Here is a 25267-nt window from a genome sequence, read left to right on the forward strand (position 1 = left end):
ATTACTTCATGACCACATTACACCTCGTATGTGGTCTTCATCTGTAATCTAGCCTGGTTCATTTTCGTAGGTGAACTCTGCATGTGATTTGGGTTCTTGGCCATGGATTCATCTTTGGATACTCCTTTGCCCTCCTTCAAAGCATTACATTTTTAAAATAGATTTCTGCATAGATGTGTGTTATACATCTGGTATGTGTGTACATGAAATAGCTGTGTAGTTATATAAACACTCTCATGCCTGGTGGCCACACCTGTACCACACACAGGTGCTAGATTTTTGTTTTTCAAGAGCTGGTAAGTCTGCTGGGGTAGGAAGGGAGCTCTAGAAGAAAGAGTGGCACATTCAGACTTTGGTTTGACTGCATAGAGCAGGCATAGGCAAACTCAGCCCTCCAGATGTTTGGGGACTACAATTCCCATTATCTCTGACCACTGGTCCTGTTAGCTAGGGATCGTGGGAGTTGTAGTACCAAAACATCTGGGGGGCTGAGTTTGCCTATGCCTGGTATAGAGCAATCTAAAATTAAAAGGCAGGAGGAAATTCAACTTTTGAATGAAGGGTTAGTTTGTCCGAATTATAAATAACTTAATAAAATGCAAGCTATGGGACTAATTTAAAATGGGGGGGGGGGGTCAAAACATTTGAAAAATATAAAAAAAATGGCAATACAAAATAAAATGTTTGTCCAGTAACATATTACTTGAAATAATTGATGGGATAAAAACTAGAAATGGAGCAGAAATTTGTCCAGTTTAATTTTGAATGCAAATCTATCTGATATGCACCTCTGAAACCAATATGCAAACCAAAGCACAGCTATATTCATTTTTAAAAAATTGTGCTTCTCTGGATTTTGCAGTGCAGTTCTCCAACCAAAAGTGTGTATAAAAATGTATACACTGGGAAGGGGTTGTAAAAAAACAACAACATTATAATGAAGAAAATTGCTCACAAAACTGTGTATTAGGTGAAATGCTTATCTAAATGTATATGAACTTTCCTGATATCTGAGCTTGGGATTAGCAAAAGAAGAAACTGACAGATTCATTCATCCCTTATGAGAACAATTATTTGTCTCTTCAGATTTTGCATTCCATTCTGTGCATCTGAACAACCCTGTTCAGCTGTAATTGGAATACTCTAACTCTACTCAGGTTTTCCCAAAAGTGCATGGATATATACAGGACCCAACCCTATTGCCTAGGGACAAAAAAAATCCATTTCTCAATGAGAACATGCACACACCCCGAATTAAGAATGTTAGGCCTTTCTATGCATGGAAAAGACTTTAGCTTTCATTTTCACAAATCAGTGTCAGTAGATCTGCATGCTAAATTTAGAACTGAGGTCATTTGGCACATAACTGTTAAGTGGGCTGTCAGAAAGCACAGGGAACCCTGTTCTGCATTTTGCCTACTTAGCAGAGACAAACACACAACCAAGAAGAATAGATAGCCTGTAAGCAGCTTTTCCTTTGCATGCTTTTACCCTAGGTATTTTCTTTCAGTGGCATCTAGGGGCACTCCTTTAAAAGTATTAAATGGCAAAAAGAAAAGATAAAACAAGATGTGTTTCCAGTTAGCATGAAACTTGTGGGTGTAAGAAAATTGCACCTTCGTTTTCAAAATGGAGTTTTTAAGATTTACTCCTGGATAAGCATGGATTATAGAGGAACCCAGGATACATCTCTGCAGAGGATATGCAACGGCTGGCAGAGAAGACAGAGTGACAAAACTATTGCCATTATTGCAAATGTCAAAATGGGATTCAAGGCAGAGAACAATACAGATGTCATAACAAACATATTGCCTAATTCCTGGTGTGGCTATTCTTCCTTGATATGCATCCAGAAGTCCTGATGTTGAAAACAGATTCTGGAGCTGAGTTCTGGCACAAATCTAGATTGCTTCCCATTTAATATTTTAATTTTGGGTTGTAGTTTACAGTAGGAGTGCTAATGACATTCAGATAAGGCTAAATTTGGATTGTAGACTTGAGATACCACTTAGGTGGAACAGCAACTGAAATCGAACCTGGCAAATGCATGGGCTCCTGGAGAGGAGGTTGTGGTCATTTTACTCCCCCATTCTTGCTACTGCCATGCTGTTCTAATCTAAGCCATGGTTTGGTTTAGTGTGTTGTCCAAACCTGGGCTCATGGTATGTCCCTGAAGGAGAAAACCACAAGCCCCGATTTGGAAAACAAACTAAACCAAACCTTATCTAGGTTTAGCTTAGCAGGAGGGCTGCTGAAGGCTGCCATCTCGTCTCCATGAACACTTAAATTTAGGTGTTCAAACTAAGCCATGCTTTGGCTTAGTGTGATTTGCAATGCATCTTATTAGATGACTCAGCACATATTTAGCAAGGCCCTGTGATTGTTTCTGCTCTAATCCAGAAGATTAGGCAGATTCTCACTTCAGAAATCCAGATTGTCCAGACATTTCCTTAGCAGAACCCTGCAGTTCTGTTTATATGTTGCTTGCTGTAATTTTACTTCTATAGTGCCTGTGGTGTCTTTCTAAAGCCTTTCACATATTCTTATTTCTCAATAGTTATAGCAGCAGATCATCAAAGGTTAAACAACCTGACTGCACTGTTAGCTTCTTTTTTTTTTAAAGGATCCAGTTATCTTCCAGATTAAAATTGTAATGTGAATTCATGGAGTGAAAGCAATATGTACTTTTAACTGAAAGAACATTCTCTCTATAGCTGTGGAATGGAGGCTGTGCGATATGTTTGGTTAATTGGTTACACTTTGCTCTCCTGAGAATTTAGATCAAGGCAGAGTGAGATTAAACAGATCTTGCTTCTTTACATAGGCTGCATCAGTTTACAGATTTTTAATTATTTTACTGTATTGACTTTCTTGTGATTATTGCTGCTTATCTGCAAATCCTCAAGCCATACCTCTATTTCAGTAAATTTACTTCCTGAAATTAATCACCAGATCTATAGGGATGTGGTTATCTTGCTTGTTTTCAGATAGGCCTCTACATTCTGATCACATCAGCAAAATCTAGACAGGTCTGGGGAACCTTTGGCCTTCCAGATGTTGTTGAACTGTGATTCCATCAGCCCCAGAAAGAATGACCAATGCCAGTATGCAGCCTTCCTTAATTCCCTTCTCAGTTTTAACTGCTCTAATAAGATGACCCCTGGGGAGTATATCTTACTTTAAGAGAAGTCCCTTTGTGTAATGTTCATATTAGATAGGGTAACTGTCTGTTGATCAAAGATGTATCCAGTTTTTCCCACAAGGTGGGTCAGGATATAGAGTCAAAGGCTGCTCTAAAGTCCATAAAGGCAGCATATAGAGAGGTTGTATCACTAGAGCAGCTTTTCTCAACCTGTGGGTCAGGTCCCCAGATGTTGTTGAACTACAACTCCCATCACCCCAGCTAGCAAGGCCAGAGCTCAGAGATGATGGGAGTTGTAGTCCAACAACATCTGGGGACCCACAGGTTGAGAACCGCTGCACTAGAGGAATATTTTCTAATCAAATGATGTAATATGGAACACTGATCGATAATAGATTGCCTTTCCCTAAAACCAGCTTTTTTGTCTGCTAGAATGTTCTCTTGCTCCAGCTAATCCAAGAGTTTCCTATGTAGGTGTCTTGCATAGAACTTGCTAATGGTATTAAGTAGAATCGATCTGTAGTTTGCCAGATCGTTCTTTGACCTTTTTTTTGAAAATGGGAACTATGACTGCCAACCTTCAGTCAAAGGGAGCTTATCCATATTGATTGATGCAAATAAAGAGAGAGGCCAGAATAGGAGCCCAGGAGCCCAAATTGTTTTTAATAACTTGTGGTGGGATTAAATTCTGCTCTGGGGCCTTCCCTGATTTTAGTTGGGCTACAAGACTATAAATTTCAGACACAGATACAGGCTGCCATATTGGGAGATGGTCCTTAAGATGGCTTTTCCAGAAATAGTATCTGAATATAAGTTTAAAAAATACATTTCCCAATTAGTTGAAGTAATAAGACATTCTAACCGCTTTGAGCTTTTAAATTTTGTAATTGGTATTTTTATCTTGATACTGGTCATTGGCCATAATAAAACGACTTGACCTGACCTGACTTGGCATGGTCATTGGCCAGGGATGATGGGAGTTGTACTTTGGCAACATCTGGAGAGCCAAAGATTTCCCATATGTATGTATATTTGATACAGTTTTTTAGCTGTGCGCAGCCTCTGAACTTGGTGAAACTTGTTTTCATATGTGTGAGTCGAGTTGGGGGGTGGGGTGGGAAAACCCATTACACCAACTTGTAAACAACATACAGTGCTCTTTCTCGAAACTCATTGTCCAACTAAGTATCTAGAAAGCAAAACCAAACATTTAACCCAAAGTAGCTTCCATAAGTAAGAATGTTAACAAGTTTCTTTCACAATTTTGGAATGTTGTCACTGTGAAACAAATCTGCTTTTGCTCTGCAGCTATTTCTGTTCTTGCCAAAAAAGTAACATCATGCATACTTTATTGCAAGATGCTGCTGTGTGGGTCCCATCTGTGAATTTGTAGAGAGCTTGTTCCTCAGCTGCTACCTAGTAGACTCCTAAGATTCTGATGTCCAGACCCTTTAATATTATACAGTAGTTCTTTTGGGAAATAGCTTTCTGTATGCAAGTGGTCATACATGTGAAGGAGTGGGATGCATTAAAGTGAAGGCAGTAACTTTTATTTCAACAAGAAAGTATTTGCAAGTTGTGTATTCAGATAAGCACATCTTTTATATGGTGATATGGGCCTCCATCCAAAAGTGTTCACACATAGTTATGTACTCACTTCATCCACAAGGATATTCCTGTCTCCACCCATCAGTCAGCTGGCAAACTATGTCAGTTCTGACTTCACTGATTACATAGAGAACAGAAGGAAGGAGTGCTTAGATTTCGCCCCTGCCCAGACTGATGATCAGCGTTTTGAGCTCTGACTGCACTTACCTGTTCAGCAGTGCAAGAGGTGTAGGTGTCAGGATGCTGTCAGTGGCTGCTGGCTGGTTGCTCAGGAAAGTATAAAGACAAGGAAAAGATTGTTACAGTCCTTTTTTATTTCAGACTTTACAGAGAGAGACCTCTTGGATAATGGTGGTGTCCTGAGTGAACCTCCTCCCCCCTCTCTCCCACTTCCTCATTCATCGTCATCATCATAATCACCTCTACGGGTCCTGCTACATGCCTTCTGTCTCCTATTTTTAAGGCTTGCCGGGTTCCGGGAGATGAAGGGTCTGGAATGCTATCTAATGACAACATGTCAGCTGGGTGTATTTTGGCTCTCCCATGATTTCCCAACTTTCCCTTCATCTGCCTCTGAGCTACGACCTCCTTCAAACCCTTGTTGTAAATCTATACTGTCTTCCTCCTCCTACTCCCTGGAAGGGTCAGGATGGGGAGATGGTCTCCACTGTTACTCCTCCTCTGCCCAGTCCCTGACAGTAGGAGTACTGGGTGTGCTGTCCCCAGCTTACCAATTATGTTCTTCTTTGGAAACTGTGTGTGTGTGTGTGCATGTATTCTTGGTAGAAAAATAATTCGTGCTCAAAAGCCAGTTGTCTGGGATCTCTTCTGGCTGTGTGACACACCCACATACCCACAAAGATGAAAATGAGAGACACTCAGAGGTCATAGCAGCAGCAGTAGCTGCCAGGTTTTGGCTTTGTTGCAAAGGTGCAACAAACCTGACTCCTAAGCTAACAAGGCCATGATGTCTTACTGGATTGGGCGTAGGGGGAGAACTCCCTCACCATACCTGAGCTGAATCTAACAGGGAGAAGAAGCAATGTGACACTAAGAATTTTCTGGGCCATGGGAGTGGTGCTGAAGAGAGATGTAAGGAATGATGTATCAAGGCCCAGGAGAGTTAGACTTCTCGAGCACACTCGAGCACACCCCTCCCATTGCAACCAGTCACATATATACAGCAGTTTCCATGTACAAATAAGTGAATCAGAATAGCATCAGACAGATAGAACTCTTAGCAGTTTAACAGAAAGTTTAATCAAATCTAGCCAGTATATATCATGTGTTCAGGTAACACAAATTCTGTGCCAATCAAAGCTGAATTCTTCATCCTGTTTAGATGGTGCATGTTAAACAAATTTGCACACCCTTAACATAATTCAACATGCTGATTCTGTTCTGTTTTATTCTATTTATTGCACTCTTACTGGTCATAGTAAAGTGTTATAAAGGGAACTGGAGCTTTGCTTCCAGCTTAATCGTTCTCAGCAGCCCTTCTGCCCTTTCTGATTATCACCAGGTTTGTTCATTTGTCTTTTTAAAGAAAGCTGTGTCTTTTGGGATAAAAACTGAATTCTGTGCCTGACTATAAGATTCAGGGTTCTTATGGCACTTGTGTAGAAGGAGAGATAAATATATCACCCAACTGTATATCCGCCTTCTGTGCCTGATGGTTTCTATAGATTTGTTGGACACCTAGGCCATATTCACACCATACAGTGGTGCCTCGCAAGACGAAATTAATTCGTTCCGCAAGTTTTTTCTTCTTGCGAGTTTTTCGTCTTGCGAAGCACGGTTTCCCATAGGAATGCATTGAAAATCAATTAATGCGTTCCTAGGGAAACCGCTTGCCAGGCTGGCGGTGCGGAGAAGGGCTTTTCTCCGCACCGGAAGCCTTCAGGACAGGTACGGGAACATAGGGGAAGGCGCGCAGCGCTTTCCCTCTGTTCCTGGGGCTTGCGTGGGAGGAGGGTTTTTCCTCCCCACCGCCAACATTCAGAACAGCATTCTGAATGTTGGCGGTGGGAAGGAAAACCCTCCTCCCACCCCAAGTCTTCAGGAAAGCCATCCGATGCCGGGCGGCGGGAGAAGGTGTCCCCCCTCCCCCGCCCGGCATCGGAGCTTCGTTCCGATGCCGCGCGGCGGGAGGAGGCGTTCTCCCTCCCCCGCCCGGCATCGGAGCTTCGTTCCGATGCCGCGCGGCAGGAGGAGCGTTCCCCCTCCCCCGCCCGGCATCGGAGCTTTGTTCCGATGCCGCGCGGCAGGAGGAGGCATCCCCCCCCCCGCCGGCATCGGAGCTTCGTTCCGAAGCCGGCGGCGGGAGGAGGTCCGAGGACAGTGGGGAAGACGCGCTGCGCTTCCCCGCTGTCCCTGAGATTTCCCTATGGGCTGTCGTCTTGCGAAGCAAGCCCATAGGGAAATTCGTTTTGCGAAGCGCCTCCAAAACGGAAAACCCTTTCGTCTAGCGGGTTTTCCGTCTTGCGAGGCGTTCGTCTTGCGGGGTACCACTGTACATTTAAAGCAGTATGATAATACTTTAAACAGTCATGTCTTCTCCCAAAGAATCCTGGGAGCTGTAGTTTCATAAAGGTTCAGAAAATTGTTATGAGCCCCCCTATTACCCTTCCATAGCTACAATTCCAAGAATTTCCTGTGAACAGAGATTGATTGTTAAACCAAGCTTGAATCAGCTTCTGAAGGCTGTACGTATTAGTGACAGTATATACTGTGAAGTTGGTCAAACTGCAGTTATGTCCCTTTCTTTCCTTTTTTTAAAAAAGAAAATAACTAAAACTTTAAAAATAGCAATATTTGGCCTGCTATGCCGAATTAGTTAAGGAGTCTTTTTGTGATGGCACGTGATAGGCCGTGACTCTCTTTTTGTACATAAACAAACATGTAATGGAAGTTAACGAAAAGGAAGGGTTAGTTTGCCAGATCTGTGTAATGACTAGCAGTGGTATAATCTGCTGTCTGTTGCCTTCTGTTCAGTTCTAGAAGCAGTATAGAATTTCTGCATTCTAATTGGGTCAAAAAGAAGTTACCACTCATGCATGTAGCACGTTTGCAAATACAATCTGTAACCCAGCCTGTAAATATTGAAAACATTGATGACTAAATCAATACCCCAGAGGAAATAAAGCACATTATGCTATCAAAGGAAATACTGGACCACTTTCAGAAAGATGCCCTCCAAAAGGTATATTTAATGCTGACAGCTCTGATTAGGGTCCTTTGCAGCAGTGACAACTGATGACTTTTGGAACATTTTTTAAATAGTTGCTTCCTTCTCCACACCAGTAATTGTCCAATACTAACAAAGGAAAGAGTACCTTTTAATCATGTGCAGAGTTCTGTGGTTTTCCTACTCTGAAACGTCAGCTGTTCTCTGCACCATGGGTGTGGTACCTCTAGTTTTCCAGATGCTGCTTGCCTCCAGCTCTCATGAACCCTGGCCATTGCCCATCCACCTGGGGCTGATGGGAGTTAGGGTCCAACAGCATCTGGAGGGTCAGACGTTCCCAGTCTCCGCTCTCCACAATAGTGATAAGGGTAATGGCTTCCATTTGTGGAAATGACTTCCAGCATTGAGCCCTGTGCTCTCTCAGCTAGAGATTTAATCCACCCTTATGCCATAAATCCTAAATCAAGTACCTTAAGAACAAATAACATCTACTGCCCAAAACAACAACAACAACAAATCCATTAAAGCTTTTAAAACATTTACTGAACAACTTCTGAAGCATTAAGTTTCAATCTCCCTGAATCATGCTCTGGCCTTATTATGAACCAGAGATCATGGTTTAAAACAAATTCTGGCTGATTTGAAAACAAGTCAACTTCAAACCAAGTCAGCTTCAGCCCATGGGTTATGAAGCTGGTTTGTTCAACCAGAATTTGTTTACAGATCTCTGGTTTGTAAGTGAGGACAAACTAAGATGAATGGAAAGTGAAACTAAATGCAGCAGATGTCCAGGTCCTTCTGGCCATGTGGGAGAGGGAGTGTTGAGTGTGACATAAAGGTAAAGGGTAAAGGGACCCCTGATCATTAGGTCCAGTTGTGGCCGACTCTGGGGTTGCGGCGCTCATCTCGCTTTATTGTCCTAGGGAGCCGGCGTATAGCTTCCGGGTCATGTGGCCAGCATGACTAAGCCACTTCTGGCGAACCAGAGCAGCGCATGGAAACGCCGTTTACCTTCCTGCTGGAGCGGTACCTATTTATCTACTTGCACTTTGACGTGCTTTCGAACTGCTAGGTTGGCAGGAGTCAGTGTGACATACATGAGCCTAAACAAGATATTGTTCAGACAGCACAAAACATGTTAGTATTATACGTGAGAACACAGTCATTGTTAGTTACCTCTCCCAACAAAAATAGCATATTGAGGAGGGTGTGCCTGAAGCAAACATTTGGTTTGTGCAGTTCCTGGTATGGGCTCATTTTTGTGGTTCATAAAAGGTTAGTTTCCTAAGCAGCTATCTTCTAATTATGTTATTCTTCCGCTGATTCTCTTGCTTATGGCTTTTAATACTAGCTAGGGTTATTGCTACATGCCTCTTGAGGGCATATCTTCCAAATCCCATAACGTGGATTAGTATTCTCTTAACATGTTGTTCCTTTTCACTGTTTCATGTGATGACAGGTTCTACTTCCAAATCAGGTTTGAGGAGTGTTCTACATTTTGTGTAAACTAACCAGAAAGGTTCTGTAGGTAGACATCTGCTTTAAAGAAACATTATCCTTTGAATTGGGAAGAGAGTGTGTTAATAAGTCAACCGCCTGCAGTTCTCCTTTCTCTCTTCTCCCCATCTTCAGTATTTGTATGGAAGATTATCATGAAATTGGGTTCCTGAATAGAAAGGACAAAATAGATGCCAGGGAGATGGAGAAACACAAGTATCTGTCATTGGCAACAAAGCTTGCCGAATATTAAGGGACAAGGAATGATGGCCTGTAAACACTAATTGAATAGTGCTGATAATGGGCAAGTAGTCTGTGCCACAGTTGTATATAATCAACTTGGCAGGTGCAAACAAATGTACAAGTTGTTCCAATAGCCATGCACACACATTTTGTGTTGTAAATACCTGTAAGCAGTGAATTAAGACAAAAAAAGATTTGTGTATATACTTAGCAAAAGCTCCACTCATCTCAGTGGAACTTCATGTAATGGTGTATAGGATTTTAATGCTGACTGGTAGGACTTGCACCAGTCTGAGGAAGTCTGAATGAGAACTCTGATCCTCATCTATACGTATGCAAGCTGAAAGCATCTGCCACCATCATTATTGCTTGTTTCTGTTGTTTCTGTTTATTTCTATATCTTTTGGCCATAAAAGGCCCCCAGGCAGCTCACAAAGGTAACGCATAAATACAAAATTCAAGTGGGAAAAAACCTCACAGCAACTTACAAAAAAAAAATTAATACAGCAAAATGTTATAGTTAAGAAACAACAACTAAAAGCCATTCATATTCCTGACAAAAGGCAAAGGGCAGCCCCCACCCCAAAGAAAAAGATGTTGAGAGGGAGCAGGAATAAATCCTTAGGGAACAGCTCCGTCTTAAAAGGATCTCTAGTCAATGGGTTGAGGTGGGACAGTTGGAAAACTTTGAGCCTTGATGGTCCAGCACATTTTCCCCACTGCAGCTCATCATCTTGAGACCTCAAAAACAGAAACCTAGCAGAACCTTTCTGCCTCTTCAACAGAGATCATTCTCCAATTTTGTGTCTTTGCCTTCCAGCTCCTTTTCATCCTTGCCTTATGCTCAGTAGTCCTTGTCCTGGCTTCCTAACAATGGAAGTGGCTTCTTGGAATTGATGGCCATGGACTAGAATTTGTGAACTGCGGTCAAATTTACACTTGTTGCTACTCATGCCATCCTGTAAACCAGGCATGGGGAAACTGTGGCCTCTGGGCCAAATTAGACCTAGTAGGGGGTCCTGGTTCAGCCCATGACACTGCTTTTTCCCCAAGTCATGTCAGCCTGCCCCACACCTGACATGGGGCAGGTCAAAATGTGACTGCAGAGGAACCACCAGGAAGCTTGAAGTGCACTCCCAATTGTGCCTTGGCAAGCAGTGCTGGCTGCCAAGAACCACTGGGATCAGCTGCCCCGCCCCCCCGTCACAATGGCTCATGGGGGGAGCTCAGAGTCTGCCTGCCTGCTAGATCCTCTTTCCACCCCTGCTGTAAACAAAACACAACCTAAGAGCATTAGTCTGATCCAGCAGTGCTCTTCTAAAGTCTCAAATAGTCCAGGAGTCTATTCTCACAGGGGCTGACCAGATGCTTATGGGAAGCTCACAAGCAGGATAAGTCCAATAGCACCCTCTCCCTCATGAGCCCCAACAACTAGGATTCAGAGGCATACAACCTAGCATCCTATTTGCTAATTGCAGATTCCTGTGTCTCTATTTTATGCATGATTTAGAAGAACGTGTCATACAAAATCAATGGAACCTAAATCCAATGGATGTGTCAAAGAACGTAGAATTGTAGAGTTGGAAAGGACCACAGAGGGTCGTCTAGTACAGCCCCCTGCAATGAAGGAATCTCAACATGTGGTTCCCCATCCAGTTTGCCCTTATCTGTTAATGATGCTGATTTAACTAGAAAACCTTCTTAAAAGATTTGCCCAGTGTATGAAAATAACTCTGCATTTTGCATGTATTCAGTACCAAGATAAGATACGGATTTTATGCATGCACAATATTGCAGCAGCAGATTGTAAGCCCGGTTACTTTGTCTTCTGTGAACAAATGTTTACCATTTCAGTGACTTGCATTGTGATTCATATGCTGTTTTCTTGTTCTTGTTTCAGGTGCAGCTTACTGCCAGTTCATGGATATGTTGTTCCCAGGCTGTATTAGCTTGAAGAAAGTTAAATTTCAAGCAAAGCTGGAACATGAATATATTCATAACTTCAAACTTCTACAAGCATCATTTAAACGAATGAATGTGGATAAGGTAACTATAGAACATGTTATGACAGAGTTTTGAAAGGATAACTTATAGTCATATATTTCAGAGATGTGTTTTCTGGCTCACTATATTTCTCAATTTTTATTTCATTGATTTATTCGAACAATTTTTATCCAGCCCTTCAAAACATATGCTCTCTCTGTCTAGCAAATCTCAAAAGAAGAAGTAGTAGTAGCAGAAGAAGAAGTAGAAGCAATAAAGTAATATTACTCTGAGGATGTCTTAAGATGAGGCTGCCGTCTAACTCAGCCAAACAGAATAAGATATATGGCACTGGATATTGTTTTGTTAGACAATGTATGGTTTTAAAATTCTTAAATGAATTGGCACTGACACGCCTCAGTTATCGCTTTAAATCACTGGTGTGTCTTGCTTTGTTTTGTGCAGGTTATTCCAGTGGAGAAATTAGTGAAGGGGCGCTTCCAAGACAACTTGGATTTCATACAGTGGTTTAAGAAATTCTTTGATGCTAACTATGATGGGAAAGAATATGATCCAGTGGAGGCCCGGCAAGGCCAAGATGCTATTCCACCGCCTGATCCTGGTGAACAGATCTTTAATTTGCCAAAAAAATCTCATCATGCAAACTCTCCTACAGCAGGTATTACCATTGTTCTAAACTTCTGGTTTTTCTGCAGGTGGATTTTGTTAACGGTACAATAATACAATTGTTTTAATGCAGAGTATAATTAGAGGGGTATCTTGAGTTGTAAAGAGGGGACTCTTTTGCACTTCACATCATCCATGGGCACTGTGTCATAAATATTTTGAAACTATGATGCCCCATAGTGATATATATATAGTGATATATATATAGTGATATATAGTGATATATGAAATTCCAGTTATGATGGTGTATAAAGGGACTGATAATATTTTATTTTAGGTAAGCATAGTAAATCCAGCCTCATAGTGCTGCTCTTTGGGATACTTCATTTTAGCTTTTCTCTTGCCTAGACATTCCCCTAAACCACATGATATTGTTGGCATCAAAATATGAGTCCTTATCTTCCCCCATACACACCTTTAATCTGAAATGTTTTTTTAAAAAACAAAACCAATTTCCATTGGTAAAAAGCACTGTGCTGATCAGTTAGCACTATGGTAGTGTGCCTATTTTATTTTCTCATTAATTGCTTGCAATTTATTTTGTAAAAAGGACAGAATATCCGCTATGAAGCTTCCAAGTGAAGGATTTTAAATGCTAATATGCTTTAAATGATATAAATCTTTTGGCCTTTTTCCGTTCCTTTTAAAAAGCTGTGCTATGATTCACTAGAGTACTAAATCGTAGGTAATAAATCCCTTGGAGTCCTTTTGTACTTAAAGGAGAACAAATTCCTAGCTAGCGTTCCTGCTGATAGGCATAGGAGGTGTTAAGAAATAGGACGAGTGGCTCCTCTTATTTCTTATTCACGTTTATCCTTACAGGAAACTGCTAGCATAATCTAGTTTTATGGTGATTGGAAAGGTTCCACATCCTAAGTGCTGGCTCAGTAATAGAAAATATATCAATATATGTTTATTTAAAATATGTTTAGATGATATACTGTAGATAGATAGATAGATAGATAGATAGATAGATAGATAGATAGATGATTGCTCATTGGGATGTGGGGATTCCATTTAGTGGTCATTTTTTTTGTCTCTTATTTTATTTGTATTGGTGATACAGTGGCAACAATGGGTAAAACAGAAAATTTTATGAGTCCAAAGCATTACTTTTATACAGGTCAAATGTGTCACTCAGGAACCACAGGCAGAATGTTGTTTTGGTTTGGTTATGATTCAAGTTATTGAGCCACATATATCAATACCCGCTGAAAGGCGAATGAGCATGTCTTGAGGTATCCCTCTAATGAATTGTTAGGGTACCTGTTTACCTTTCTGAAATCAGGAATGGACTGCCAAAGGGCTCATTTCATGCTGGTGAGGGGGAATAGAAGAACCAGAATAGGTGAAGTGATGGAATAACAAAGGAGGGAAGTCTTCCACTAGTGAGCAGTTCAGATCTTTTGCAGGAGCAATCTCTCCTTCTCCCCAGCAGCCTACTAGGTAAGAAGAGTGGGAAGGGGGAGAGTCAGAGAAAGAGATGGGGAGACAGAGATGAAAGAGGGTGGCAGAATTTAGGGGAGATAAAAGGGGTAGTCCTACCAACCAGTGCTGTCTTAAGCATAACCGGCGCCGTGGTTCAAAGATCCCTCCGGCGTGCCCCCCCTCCCCCGTTTCCCAGAGTTGTTGACCTTTTCCCAAGCCTCTGTGGGGATTGCTCTCCTCCCATGGAGGCTTGGGAAGGAAGCTGCACGCCTGCCAGCCATATGGTTGACAGGGCACAGCTGGCGTGTGTGCAGGGAAAGGGGAGGCTGCCAGCAAAGCCACACAGCTCTCCCACTCACTGGGGCGCCCCTGAGAGGCCAGCGCCCTGGCGCAATGCGCCATTAAGCCCACTAGGAAAGACGGCTCTGCTACCAACCACTGTCTTGGCCTCCTGTCCACCACTGGCATGCGGTCCCTGACGGGGGTGGAAGTATTCCACATTTATGCTGTAATGATCACTAAACTTTTCTGGAGAGTTCAGTCACCTGTTGTGTAGCATATAGATCTTCCTTTGTGGAGACATTCATTTGAATGCTGTCTGCATAATTTTAAAAAAGATTGGCTGGCTCTCTTGCTTTTCAGACCTTTAATTGGGCCTGATTGTAGAAGGGTATTTGTATTCTGAACAGAAATAAATATGAGTGATAAGTACCTATAATGTACATATTCTAGACAGTCTTGAAACTGGAACATTATTAAGCCATTCGCTCCGCATTACAAGACGATGTAAATGCATTGGGCTAAATGGAGTGATAGAGGGTGCTTCTGCAATTTGCACCAGCTTTTCCCTTCCCATTATTCTCCCCCATGCCATATTCCACAATGTTCAAAAGATCCCTCCACCATTGGGAGCTGTTTTTCTGGGGCACTGGATGTTCCAGTGTGAGGGAGATAGGGGAAAGGCCTGCCTTCATATTTCATTGCACAGAAGGCTTTATCCAAGCTCTGGTCATGGAAAGGGCAAGAACGTGGAAACAGAAGCTTGCACATTCTTATCAGAGTGGTGCTATGCTGGACTCCCAACTCCCAGCAGGGATGGCTTTCACTGGGCACTTAAGCTTTTAATAACACAAAGTGGAAAAACGAAAGAGGTTCCCCAGTTCTTCTGAGAGAGGGGCCAGACAAGGGCTGCATAATAATAATAATAATAATAATAATAATAATAATAATAATAATAATAAAACTAAAACCTTCTTGGCACTAATAAGGCCTTGGGTTATTACACTCCTGTTAGTAACCACTAGAGGGCATGCAAGGACAAGCAATAGCAAATCAAGCCTCATTTTTTGACTGGGGAAGGGGAAGGGAGCTACTCCCCCTTGTCCTCTGCTCTTTATCTCCCCAAGAGAGGGACTCTCTTTGAACCTCCACAGCTTCCCAGTCTTTCTCTATCTCTTGGTTCCCCTTCTGCTTTGAGCAGCTGCTAAAGGGTATCTCTGCTACCAAGCAGCCTCAAACTGTTCCTGCTTTTGTGTAGCAAAACAGTGTGTCTAAACTGATCCTTTGGCCTCCAGCAGACCATGGCTGACCCCATTCTTCCTTTCTGTTCTAGCTGCAAGCATTGGCTGCTGAGGTAAAGGGTGTGTTGGCTTAAGGAAGGGGGCATCTTGAGGCGAGGGAGACCACTAGTGTGGCATGCAAGTTCTTGCAGTACTCCATTGCTTTCCCCTTAGTTAAACTAATTAGAACAGGGGCCAGCAAACTTTTTCAGCAGGGGGCCGGTCCACTGTCCCTCACACCTTGTGGGGGCCCGGACTATATTTTGAAGGGGGAAAAATGAACGAATTTCTATGCCCCACAAATAACCCAGAGATGCATTTTAAATAAAAGCACACATTCTACTCATGTAAAAACACACTGATTCCTGGACCATCTGTGGGCCGGATTGAGGAGGCGATTGGGCCACATCTGGCCCCCCGGGCCTTAGGTTGCCTACCCCTGAATTAGAAGTTATGACTATTAATATTTTAATGTTTCAATATTTTAATGTTGTATTTTAATCTTGTTTTTAAGTTGTATTCATTCAATTTGTTTTTATTATTGCTTGTTAGCCGCCCTGAGCCCGGCCTTGGCTGGGGAGGGCGGGGTATAAATACAATATATTATTATTATTATTATTATTATTATTATTATTATTATTATTATTATTATTAATCATTTGGTAACCATGTAATTGAGTGGGTACTAGAACACCACCAGGCAGTTGTTATTGTGCTGCAGTCACTTGAAGAGGCAGAAAAATACCATCCTTGCCATTATTTAGTTGTTAACAGCTTTAGAGCAACCTCTGAGAGAGGTGTGTCTGGCTCAATAGCAGTCCAATTCAGTGGGGTGGAGCCTTCTTCCTGACGGGTGTTGCTGCATCTTACCTGGATAGGGCGGGGCAGAACAGTGATGAGGTTGGTGCTGCGCAACTGCACCAACAAAGCTGATCAGGTGCTCTGGTTGGTGTGTCGTCGTCCTGTCCCCCCATATGTTGGGAGAGTGAGCCACCTCCACCACACAGGCCCATCCTGGCCTGGCTCCTTTGGTGCTTTCTTTTCAAAGACAGTTTTATCCCGGAGAGCCTTTTTGGAATACTGCTCTTAACTAGGGCTTGGTGGCTGCTGCAACAGGAGCTCCTCCTCCTCCAACGATTTGATCTAAGCTTTTGAGTTTTTTAAAGTTAGCTTGTGTTCTGTGGCTTTCTGGACTGGGAGTTATAATGTGTGTTCTGCTTTAATAATTATGAGTTGAAGTGTTGCATGATTATCTTCCAAGCGGTACTGGTTGGGAATATTTACATCCCCGGGGACGTCTGATAATTCTCTTGCATATATTCACAATGCACACACAATATAAGCTGATTTGGCTGTGACCTTTCTCTCAGCATGATAGCGGTGTTAGTAAAGGCAAATCCCACTTGAGTAAGGAATAAAGAGTGCCCATTTTAATCAGGGTTGCGTGTGACAAACTATACATACTTTGAAAAACAAACCTGAAGGTGTTCTTTAATATTGTTATCAGCACAAGTAGTGAGGTGTTAAAACCAATCATGATGTACAAATGTTAATCTCATAGTTGCTTCTGATAGGAAATTTGTAAAGTGGTATGGCTCAGTAATAAAAGATGCATTTCAGAGCATGCTTCCCTGGCTTTTACCCAAATCTCAGTCTTTTTATTCTTACTACGGCCATTTATTTTAAAGAGATAAGGCGTGTTTGAAACACATATGGGCCATTTGTAATCGAGGCAGAAATATGTTATGGCAAAATAAGGGGTTGACCCTCAAAGTTTACTTTGAAAAGCATTACTGTATGTGTATTTAACAAACTTCACTTTAGCTTCCCAATTCTCCACAGACTGGTTTCAAAAGTAAACCCCTCCCCCCAGCAACACTATAACAAGATGGAATTATTATCAGTATCTTAATAAGAAACCTTTGGTGCCCCATGGAGTCTAGCATCTGTTTCTTTTCTTTTCCCCCTGGAAATAGAATGCATTTTTAAAAGCAAGTTATTTCATATATGAAGCATGTTGTGTTTGTTAAAATAGAGCTGTGAGACTAAATATGAGAAATACAAACTTCACCCACTTAAATGAATGAAGAATGGCAGAAAATCTCTTGTGCCTTAAGAAGGCAACTGTTCTAGCAAGTCATTGCAGGTCAGGGATAATGCAGCTTGGAAATTGTAGCATAAATAGTTCCTTAGGACTAATCTCTTGACCACCCTGATGTTGTCTTGCCTCTTACTTGGAAAGTAGAGTTGACTTATTACAGAGTTGGTGACCTGTGGATGCTACTGGATAATGTTATTGCTCTCAGGATTGCCTGTACTATTGGGAGTTGGGACAAAATGGTAAAGCAAGAAATTATTTAATACACTACAAAACATTCCTAAAGCTTCCCAACCCACCCCCACCCGCCACCCCAAGCCCCCACACAAGAAAGGAATTAAAGCTACAAACAGGATCTGGCTGTATGGAGTTGTATAACAAAAAATCATGATGCATATATGTGAACACCCATAATTTAAAATGCAACATGCAACATTACACCACTTAGAAATGAGTGTATGTTGTTGTTGTTGTTATACCCCGTCCATTTGGCTGGGTTTCCCCAGCCACTCTGGGTGGCTCACAGCATATATCAAAACATACAAAAACATCAAACATTAAAAACGTCCTGATACAGGGCTACCTCAGATGTCTTCCAAAAGTCAGATAGTTATTTATTTTCTTGACATCTAAGGGAGGGTGTTCCACAGGGAGGGTGTCACTACCAAGAAGGCCTTCTGCCTGCAGTTAAGCTGTTTATAAATGGTTCAAACAAATAAATCTGTTTTGGGCCACAAAATTAATAAGGATGCCCTCAGTTTGCTTTGAACTGCATAGGGAATTATATGGCTCAAACTATTTCATTGTAAGAACATAAGTGATGGATCACACCAAAAGCTCCATCGTCCAGCATTCTGTTTCCTACAGTCGCCACCTAGATGCCTCTGGAAAGCGCTCAGGCAGGGCCTGAGGCCAATAGACCCCTCCCACAGTTTCTTGTCACTGGTATGGAGTGGCAGAGTGCCTCTGAATCTTGAGCTTCCGTGTGGCCTTCCTGACTAGACTCCAGTAATGGCTTTGCCTTCCAGGAGTCTAATCCTCTCTGATGGGAGTTAGTGGACATTACTGTATCTTGTGGCAGTGAGTTCCATCTGTTGCAGAATTATTTCCTTTTGTCTGTCTTCATTCTCCCGCTGATCATTTTCTTTTGATGACCCTGAGGGTATAGTATGATGGCAGAGGGAGAAAGGCACCGTTTTAGAAACCTCTGTCATGCATCCTCTTAAATTGCCTTTTCTAAAAATAAAAAGCCCCCTATACAGAACTTTTTCCTTGTAGGGAAGTTGCTCCAAGCCCCCTGATCATTTGGTTGTCTCTTCATTTTTAAGCTGGAGATGCCAGCGATTGAACCCAGACCTTCCACATGCAGAGCGTGGGCTCTACTGATGAAAATATAAACCTCAAGCTTTTCAAAAGAGCCCATGTCTTGCATCAGCTTAGTGCCCTTGTAAATAAGGTTAAACTGTTTTTGTTTCCCCCCTGATAATTTCAATAAACTTTGCAGAGGTACAAGATGAAAACTATTGGAGATTAAAAACTATGGTTTTATGAAAGTCAGATATAAATTTACACCAATAAATCCTAATTCAGCACCAAAACAGCAGCAAATTCATGGTTTTATAAATACTGAACTATGCAAATTCTATGCTGTTTTCTTGGGAGGGGGTTAAAGTTTTATATAAGGATTGCCCAGAGGTGTTTGATGGCTAAAAAGAGGAAAGTGACTCAATATAATTAAGTAGTCCTGCCAGAGCAACCTATCTAATTGCTGGAGCCTTTAACAGACCCCACTTTGATTTGCAAATGTATCTATCTAACTATGGGAGGCTAGCAGCGATTGTGGGTGTCTAGCATTCCTTTCATAAGAAAAACATTGATTTATGTTCTTATCTGAAGGTGGAAATATATTGAGAGATTGGCATTGACTATCAGCACAAAAACAGCCATGTCAGACAGCACAAAAGTGCATGACATCACAAACCAAGCCACAACAAAGCTCCTCCAATGTACCAGCACATAAGACCAGCTAAATATAAAACATAACAAAGGATTATGAGTACAATATGGGTGGTTCCTCTGAGCGCCTATGCATAGACCATTTTGTGTGAATGTCTTGCTCATGTACTCTTTGCTTGTAGGGATGCCCTTTGCTGTGCTAGTCATCCCAGTTTTGTTTATAAGCAATGTACTGTACCGTATTTTTCGCCCTATAGGACGCACCGGCCCATAGGACGCACCTAGATTTTTTGGGGGGGGATAAAGGGGGAAAATTATTTTTCCCCCAGGCGCGGGGCTGGGGCGGGGGAAGCTCGGGCTTCCCCCTCCCCCAGCCCCCACAACGGAACCCAGAGCCATGCCGAAGCTGCGTGCAGCTTTGGCATCACTCTGGGAGCTTGCGGGGCTGGAGGAGGGGGAAGCCCTCCACCAGCCTTCTAACCAAGTCGGGGGACAGCGAGAAAGGCGCGCTGCACCTCCCGCTGTCCCCCGAGTTTGCGGGGCTGGCGACAGGGAGGAGCAGGCTTCTCCTCCCCGCCAGCCTTCTAACCAAGTCAGGGGACAGCGGGAAATTTATTGTTTTATTGTTGTGGGGTGTTTGCACGTGATCAGGATTCCTGGTTGCAACTTTGTTTATTTTTGTGTAGACAGATCTATTAATATTTATTGGAGTGTAATTTTAAAACAATAGTTTTCATCTGAATACTTACGATTCTGCCGTTAGATATGTGTGGATAAGTCTGACTTCCCTCAGCATTTGCACTTATTTAACAAACTTAAGAATCCCATTTCTATCCCATTGTTAGTATTCAAATAAGTTAAGTAAGAGCAAACATTCCTAGATATATTTTATATTTTGCTGCTTGAAACATTGACCCTTAGGCCAGTTGCTTTAATGGCTATCACCTCCTTTAGTTCCTTAATTAGATTTTACTAGAACTTTTCACATTTCTTATTACAGTTCCCTTGCAGTTTGGCATTCATAATGGAGTCAACAGAGAGAGAGAGAGAGAGAGAGAGAGAGAGAGAGAGAGTTTTTAGCCTGAAGTGACATTTATACACTCCTTCATTAACATCTAAGGAAAAGTGCTGAATATATGGAGGGGGAGATTTTTTTTTAAAAAAAAATGTACCATTTGGGAATACATTAATTATGTAGTAGTTGTAGGACTCCAACATGGTATTCAATAACACAGAACAAAAGTAGTTTAGCCAAAGAAAGATCATCAAGATTCAGGAGAAAATCTGGTCCTTTCATTTGACATAATATTGCATATGGTATGCAGTTTAAAACTGTGTTAATGGCATGCTTAATCCACATAGCGCTTACAATGGACTGTACAAACCACAGATAACAAGCAAAGTTCAGGCATTCAAGCTCTTGTGACTATAATTATGTAAGGCAGGAGAGTAGGGTCACCCTGTATGTTGCACTTCACACTAAGCCAAACCATGACTTAGCATGAATGCCTAAGCATGAATGCTCCTTAAGGTGAACTAATGGCTGCTGATCTCCCCTGGTTCTCATTCTGCTCTTGCACTGCCATGAACTAAGCCATGGTTTTTCTTGCTCTAGTCAAACCATGAGCTGTCAGCCCAAGAAGAAACCTAGATTACAGCTCATAGTTTGTCCTGGAGCAAGACAAACCATGAGCCCGGGTTTGGATAACATGCTAAGCCCAAACCATGGCTTAGTTCAGAGCAGCACAGCAGCAGGAAGACATGGTGAAGAGGCTCCACAGTAGCAGTGTCTTCTCTGGGAGCTCATACATTCACATTAAGCCATAGTTTGTCTTACCATTATGTGCAAAACAGCTTTTGCCATTGGTTAAACTAAAGTAATACTAATTTTTTAAATTTTGGCAAAAGCCATGATTAAATCAATTTTTGGAAATCTCTCCAAATAAGAGATATATATCTGGTCAGTCTGATCTATAAAAGGTATGAAGCCATAGGAATTCAGGCAACCTGAATGAGTTCTATTTGGGATTTTTAGTATTACTCTAATAATTTGTTTTTGCAGCAAGAAAAAATAGGTGCTGCAGGGGAAAATCTTTTTAATCCTAATGAAAGTGAAGTAATTATGCTTTTAGGACATGTAGTAATATAATGACTGTGAGTTTTGTAATATGCTTGAAACTTGTTATATCCAGTTTATGTATCACTTTAGGGCAAAAAATAAATTGCTGCTTATGAAAAGAGTGTAGAACTGTTGGGAACATCATTTGTGATGTGAACAAAATTATAAGGAATGACTCGTGCATCTGAATGAGTCAAAGTTGGAAGTGGCTAATGATCTGATATACGGGTCAAAGAATATTTTGAGGAAATTGTTTTATTGATAGGAGGTAGGTGTTTTCCTAAGAACTAACCTTAACCTTAGTAAGAACTAACCTTGGCTACCATTTATTGTAAGTGAGAAAAGAGTTTAACCATGAGACTTCGTTCAGAAAATACAGTAAGCCAAACGCTAACTCAGAAGAGCCACTATTACTATTATTATTTAAAACCCACATAAATAGTAAATACCGGCTCATATGGGGAAATATTTTTATGAGGATGACATCTTGTGGATACTGCAGAAAACTTGCATGTGTGAACTGCATTGAGTCCATCACAGAGATGGCCCAAATTCTTTCTTTCTTTCCTTCCTTCTTTCTTTCTTTCTTTCTTAGATTAAGGAAAAGGTTTGTGTTTAAGAGGCACCCAATGTAAATGTACCAGGAAGGTTTTTGGTTTTTTTTCTCTCAATTGTTTTCAATTGTGCAGCATTGTGTTGGTCTGCTGAATCATATGTACAGATTCAAAACATACATGAAGCAGTTACTTTGTTTTCTCAGTTACGAAGTTAAATAAACTGCAAATTTGATGGCTGCTAGAAAACAGAACAATTTGGGCAATTCTGTCAAATGCATTAAACATTTTCCAATTAAAATGGTAAACATTGAATGAAAATCAATTCTGCAGTAAAGGTCACAAGTAGCATTTCCAAAACATCTTAATGTGTTTTTATTTCCCCCAGGTGCTGCCAAATCCAGTCCTGCTTCAAAACCGGGCTCTACACCGTCTCGTCCATCATCAGCAAAAAAGACACCACCAAGCAGCTCAGCATCCAAATCTGATAAAGATTTGGAGACACAAGTCATACAGCTCAGCGAACAGGTAACATGCTTAAGTCACCAAATGGGAAGCTACCATTTGCCTGAGTGTTTTAGTGACATTTCCTAGGTTTCCAAACAAGGTGATGACAGTGTGTCTTTCCTGATAGCTTTGTGCTGCTAAATGAGTTCTAACAGCATCAAACTTGGCAAGTGCAGCAGAGTTGTCCAGCTCTAGCCCTGCTGTCACAGAAAAATGCCTTAATGGGAAAAGGGAAACAATATGTCTTGCTTCTTTCCTTCCTTACTCACATTTATGTCCATGTTGACCCTCTAGAAGTTCATATTTCCTTGCCTGGAATATCAGTTGTGAAAGAAATACTTACAAGTGCATATAGCACTAGTTTAAACACTGTCTTAAATGGTTCTTGAGGGTACTGGTGATTAATTGGGAGATAGACACTTGTTTTTCAGAGTGTAAGAGTATAAATTCAATTCTATTTGTGTTTATGGTATGTAAGTATGCATACCATATTGTGCAGACTGACAAATGCAGCATATCCAGTGTTAAGAACTGCTGTGTTTTTGCAGGTACATTCATTAAAACTTGCACTTGAAGGTGTGGAGAAGGAAAGGGATTTCTATTTTGGAAAGCTAAGGGAGATCGAGCTTCTCTGTCAAGAACATGGGCAGGAAAATAATGACCTTGTCCAGCGGCTAATGGAAGTTCTGTATGCTTCAGAAGAACACGTAAGTCCAAGGCAATCACTTGCATTTTTCATTACACGAGGAGAGTAGAAGATGTGAGCCACTCATGCATCCACTGCCACATTTCCCTGTCCACTTTTTATGTGCCTGCCTGCCATTGCTGGGTAAGCCTTGTATGGGGCGGGGAAGTACTCATGAGCCACTAGATATACTCTGGACTTATACCTGTCATCAGAGGGGTACCACGTTCATGGAAATCGTTAACTGAGTGTGCTCATATCTGTGCAATGCAGCAGTTTATCCATCCTTCAGCAAGCACAAGCATGTTCAAGAATAATTAGGGGTAAAGTGACCAGGAAAATACTGTGCAAACTGACCCTCTGGTATCAAGAGCTTGGAGAGGTGTCAACATCTTGTGCTAGTATTACAGAGATGACTCCTTTCCAGGAACATTCTGGGTGTATTCCAAACACTTTAACTGTAAGCTTCTGCTTTATACCTTAATTCCTTCAATCTGCTGTGGAAGTGGATTCATTGATTCCAATGATCCTTAAAACAGTAGCACATCTAGTTAAAGAAGACAGCTTCGTTTCGCTATGTTAAGCAAGTAAAGCAGCATTTTGCCGTGTCCCTCTTTCTGTGCAGTCTACCTCCTGTTCTTAACTGCGTGTGTGTCTGGAGATGATAAGCAGATTGCATTCACAGTTCTCGAAGCCTCTTTTGGCTAGCAAATATAATGTAAATGTGATTAACAGATAGATGGTTAGATGTCTAGAACACAAAAGGGCGCAGCACTCATGTGTGAAGACTTTCTATAGATTCAGCAGAGCTCTGTGTTTCTACCTCACCCTGCAAATCTTCCTGCATGTGTACAGGCCTCCATTTGTCCTGTTGGTCTTCTGTGAGTTCCTTTCATATCTGTAACAGCTTGCGCTGAGTGGAAGCTGGATGGAAGGGAAGATCTGATTGGGATAAGAGAGCTGTGCCCAGACCACCCATTTATTCTAAGAGCCTTCTGCGTGTGTATTGGCAGAGGAATGGTGCATCCAGTGCTAGATTTACGTATAAGCTAAACAAGCTATAGCTTAGGGCCCCACACTCTTGTGGGCCCAAAAGATTTTTAAAGGGGAAAAAACTGGATATACATTTCCAAATATAAGATAAAAAACAAATAAAATAAAACCTACATACATCAGTAGTGTGTTGTGTTGTGTAGGCTCCTATGTTGGGCCCCACAAATTGTTATTTGCACATTTGTTGTGTGCAAATGGCTTTAGATACCTATTAGGTCCATAAATTACCATATAGCATTTATTCAACACAAGAAACAGCGACAATTTGTTGTTGACAAAGGACAGCTGGACATATAAAGGGCCCCATTACCTTCAGTAGCTTAGGGCCTCATCAAACCTAAATCCGGCTCTGTGCATCCTATAATATTACTACTTGTGTTTTACTTGAGTTCCAGAGCAAGGTTCACCCATGTGCAACACAACCCAGGTTCTTCTTTATTGAAACCTGTGTAAAACTATCTCAGGCATAGGCAAACTCAGTCCTCCAGATGTTTTGGGACTACAACTCCCATCATCCCTAGCTAACAGGACCAGTGGTCATGGATGATGGGAGTTGTAGTCCCAAAACATCTGGAGGGCCGAGTTTGCCTATGCCTGAACTATCTTTACCCTAGTGAGGGGCAGTACAAAGGTGTTCTTTAACTTTGCATATTCTTCTCCTAGTTGCAAGCATGCCAGTCTTTGAGCTAAATACCCAAATGTAAATGGTCTGAAATGCCACAAGCAGGAAGTGGAATTTTTGTTGGATAAAGTGCTTTAAATCTTTTACAAGGATATAATTTTGTCTCTGTATACAACCCTCAGTTCTCTTAAGCTTCAAAAACAAGTACTGCCAATTTGGAAAAAATGCATTCACTTAAATGAAAATGTTCCATTGTGTGTATGTATTGGTGGTGGTTGTTGTTTAAATAGCATCTCATCCCTATTCATATTCTGCAGATGTACCACATCAATGAAAAAA

General features: G+C 41.6%; 1 protein-coding gene and 1 long non-coding RNA gene across 8 annotated transcripts in view; one reads left to right on the top strand and one right to left on the bottom strand.

The window, feature by feature from the left end:
• The window catches only part of LOC309539080, a 204004-nt gene that overhangs the window by 155213 nt on the left and 23524 nt on the right, over nt 1-25267 (bottom strand). The gene's annotated exons all lie outside the window — the stretch shown is intronic.
• MAPRE2 (microtubule associated protein RP/EB family member 2) overlaps nt 1-25267 on the top strand; it is an 86358-nt gene that overhangs the window by 58421 nt on the left and 2670 nt on the right. For all 5 annotated transcript variants that reach the window (XM_082234846.1, XM_082234848.1, XM_082234847.1 and 2 more), the window contains 4 exons: nt 11578-11723; nt 12126-12339; nt 22450-22589; nt 23117-23275. In XM_082234846.1, the coding sequence (XP_082090972.1) occupies nt 11578-11723; nt 12126-12339; nt 22450-22589; nt 23117-23275 (659 nt within the window). The remainder of the gene's footprint in view (nt 1-11577; nt 11724-12125; nt 12340-22449; nt 22590-23116; nt 23276-25267) is intronic.

This window comes from Podarcis vaucheri (assembly GCF_965113315.1).
Source record: "Podarcis vaucheri genome assembly, chromosome: 8".
Taxonomy (NCBI): domain Eukaryota; kingdom Metazoa; phylum Chordata; class Lepidosauria; order Squamata; family Lacertidae; genus Podarcis; species Podarcis vaucheri.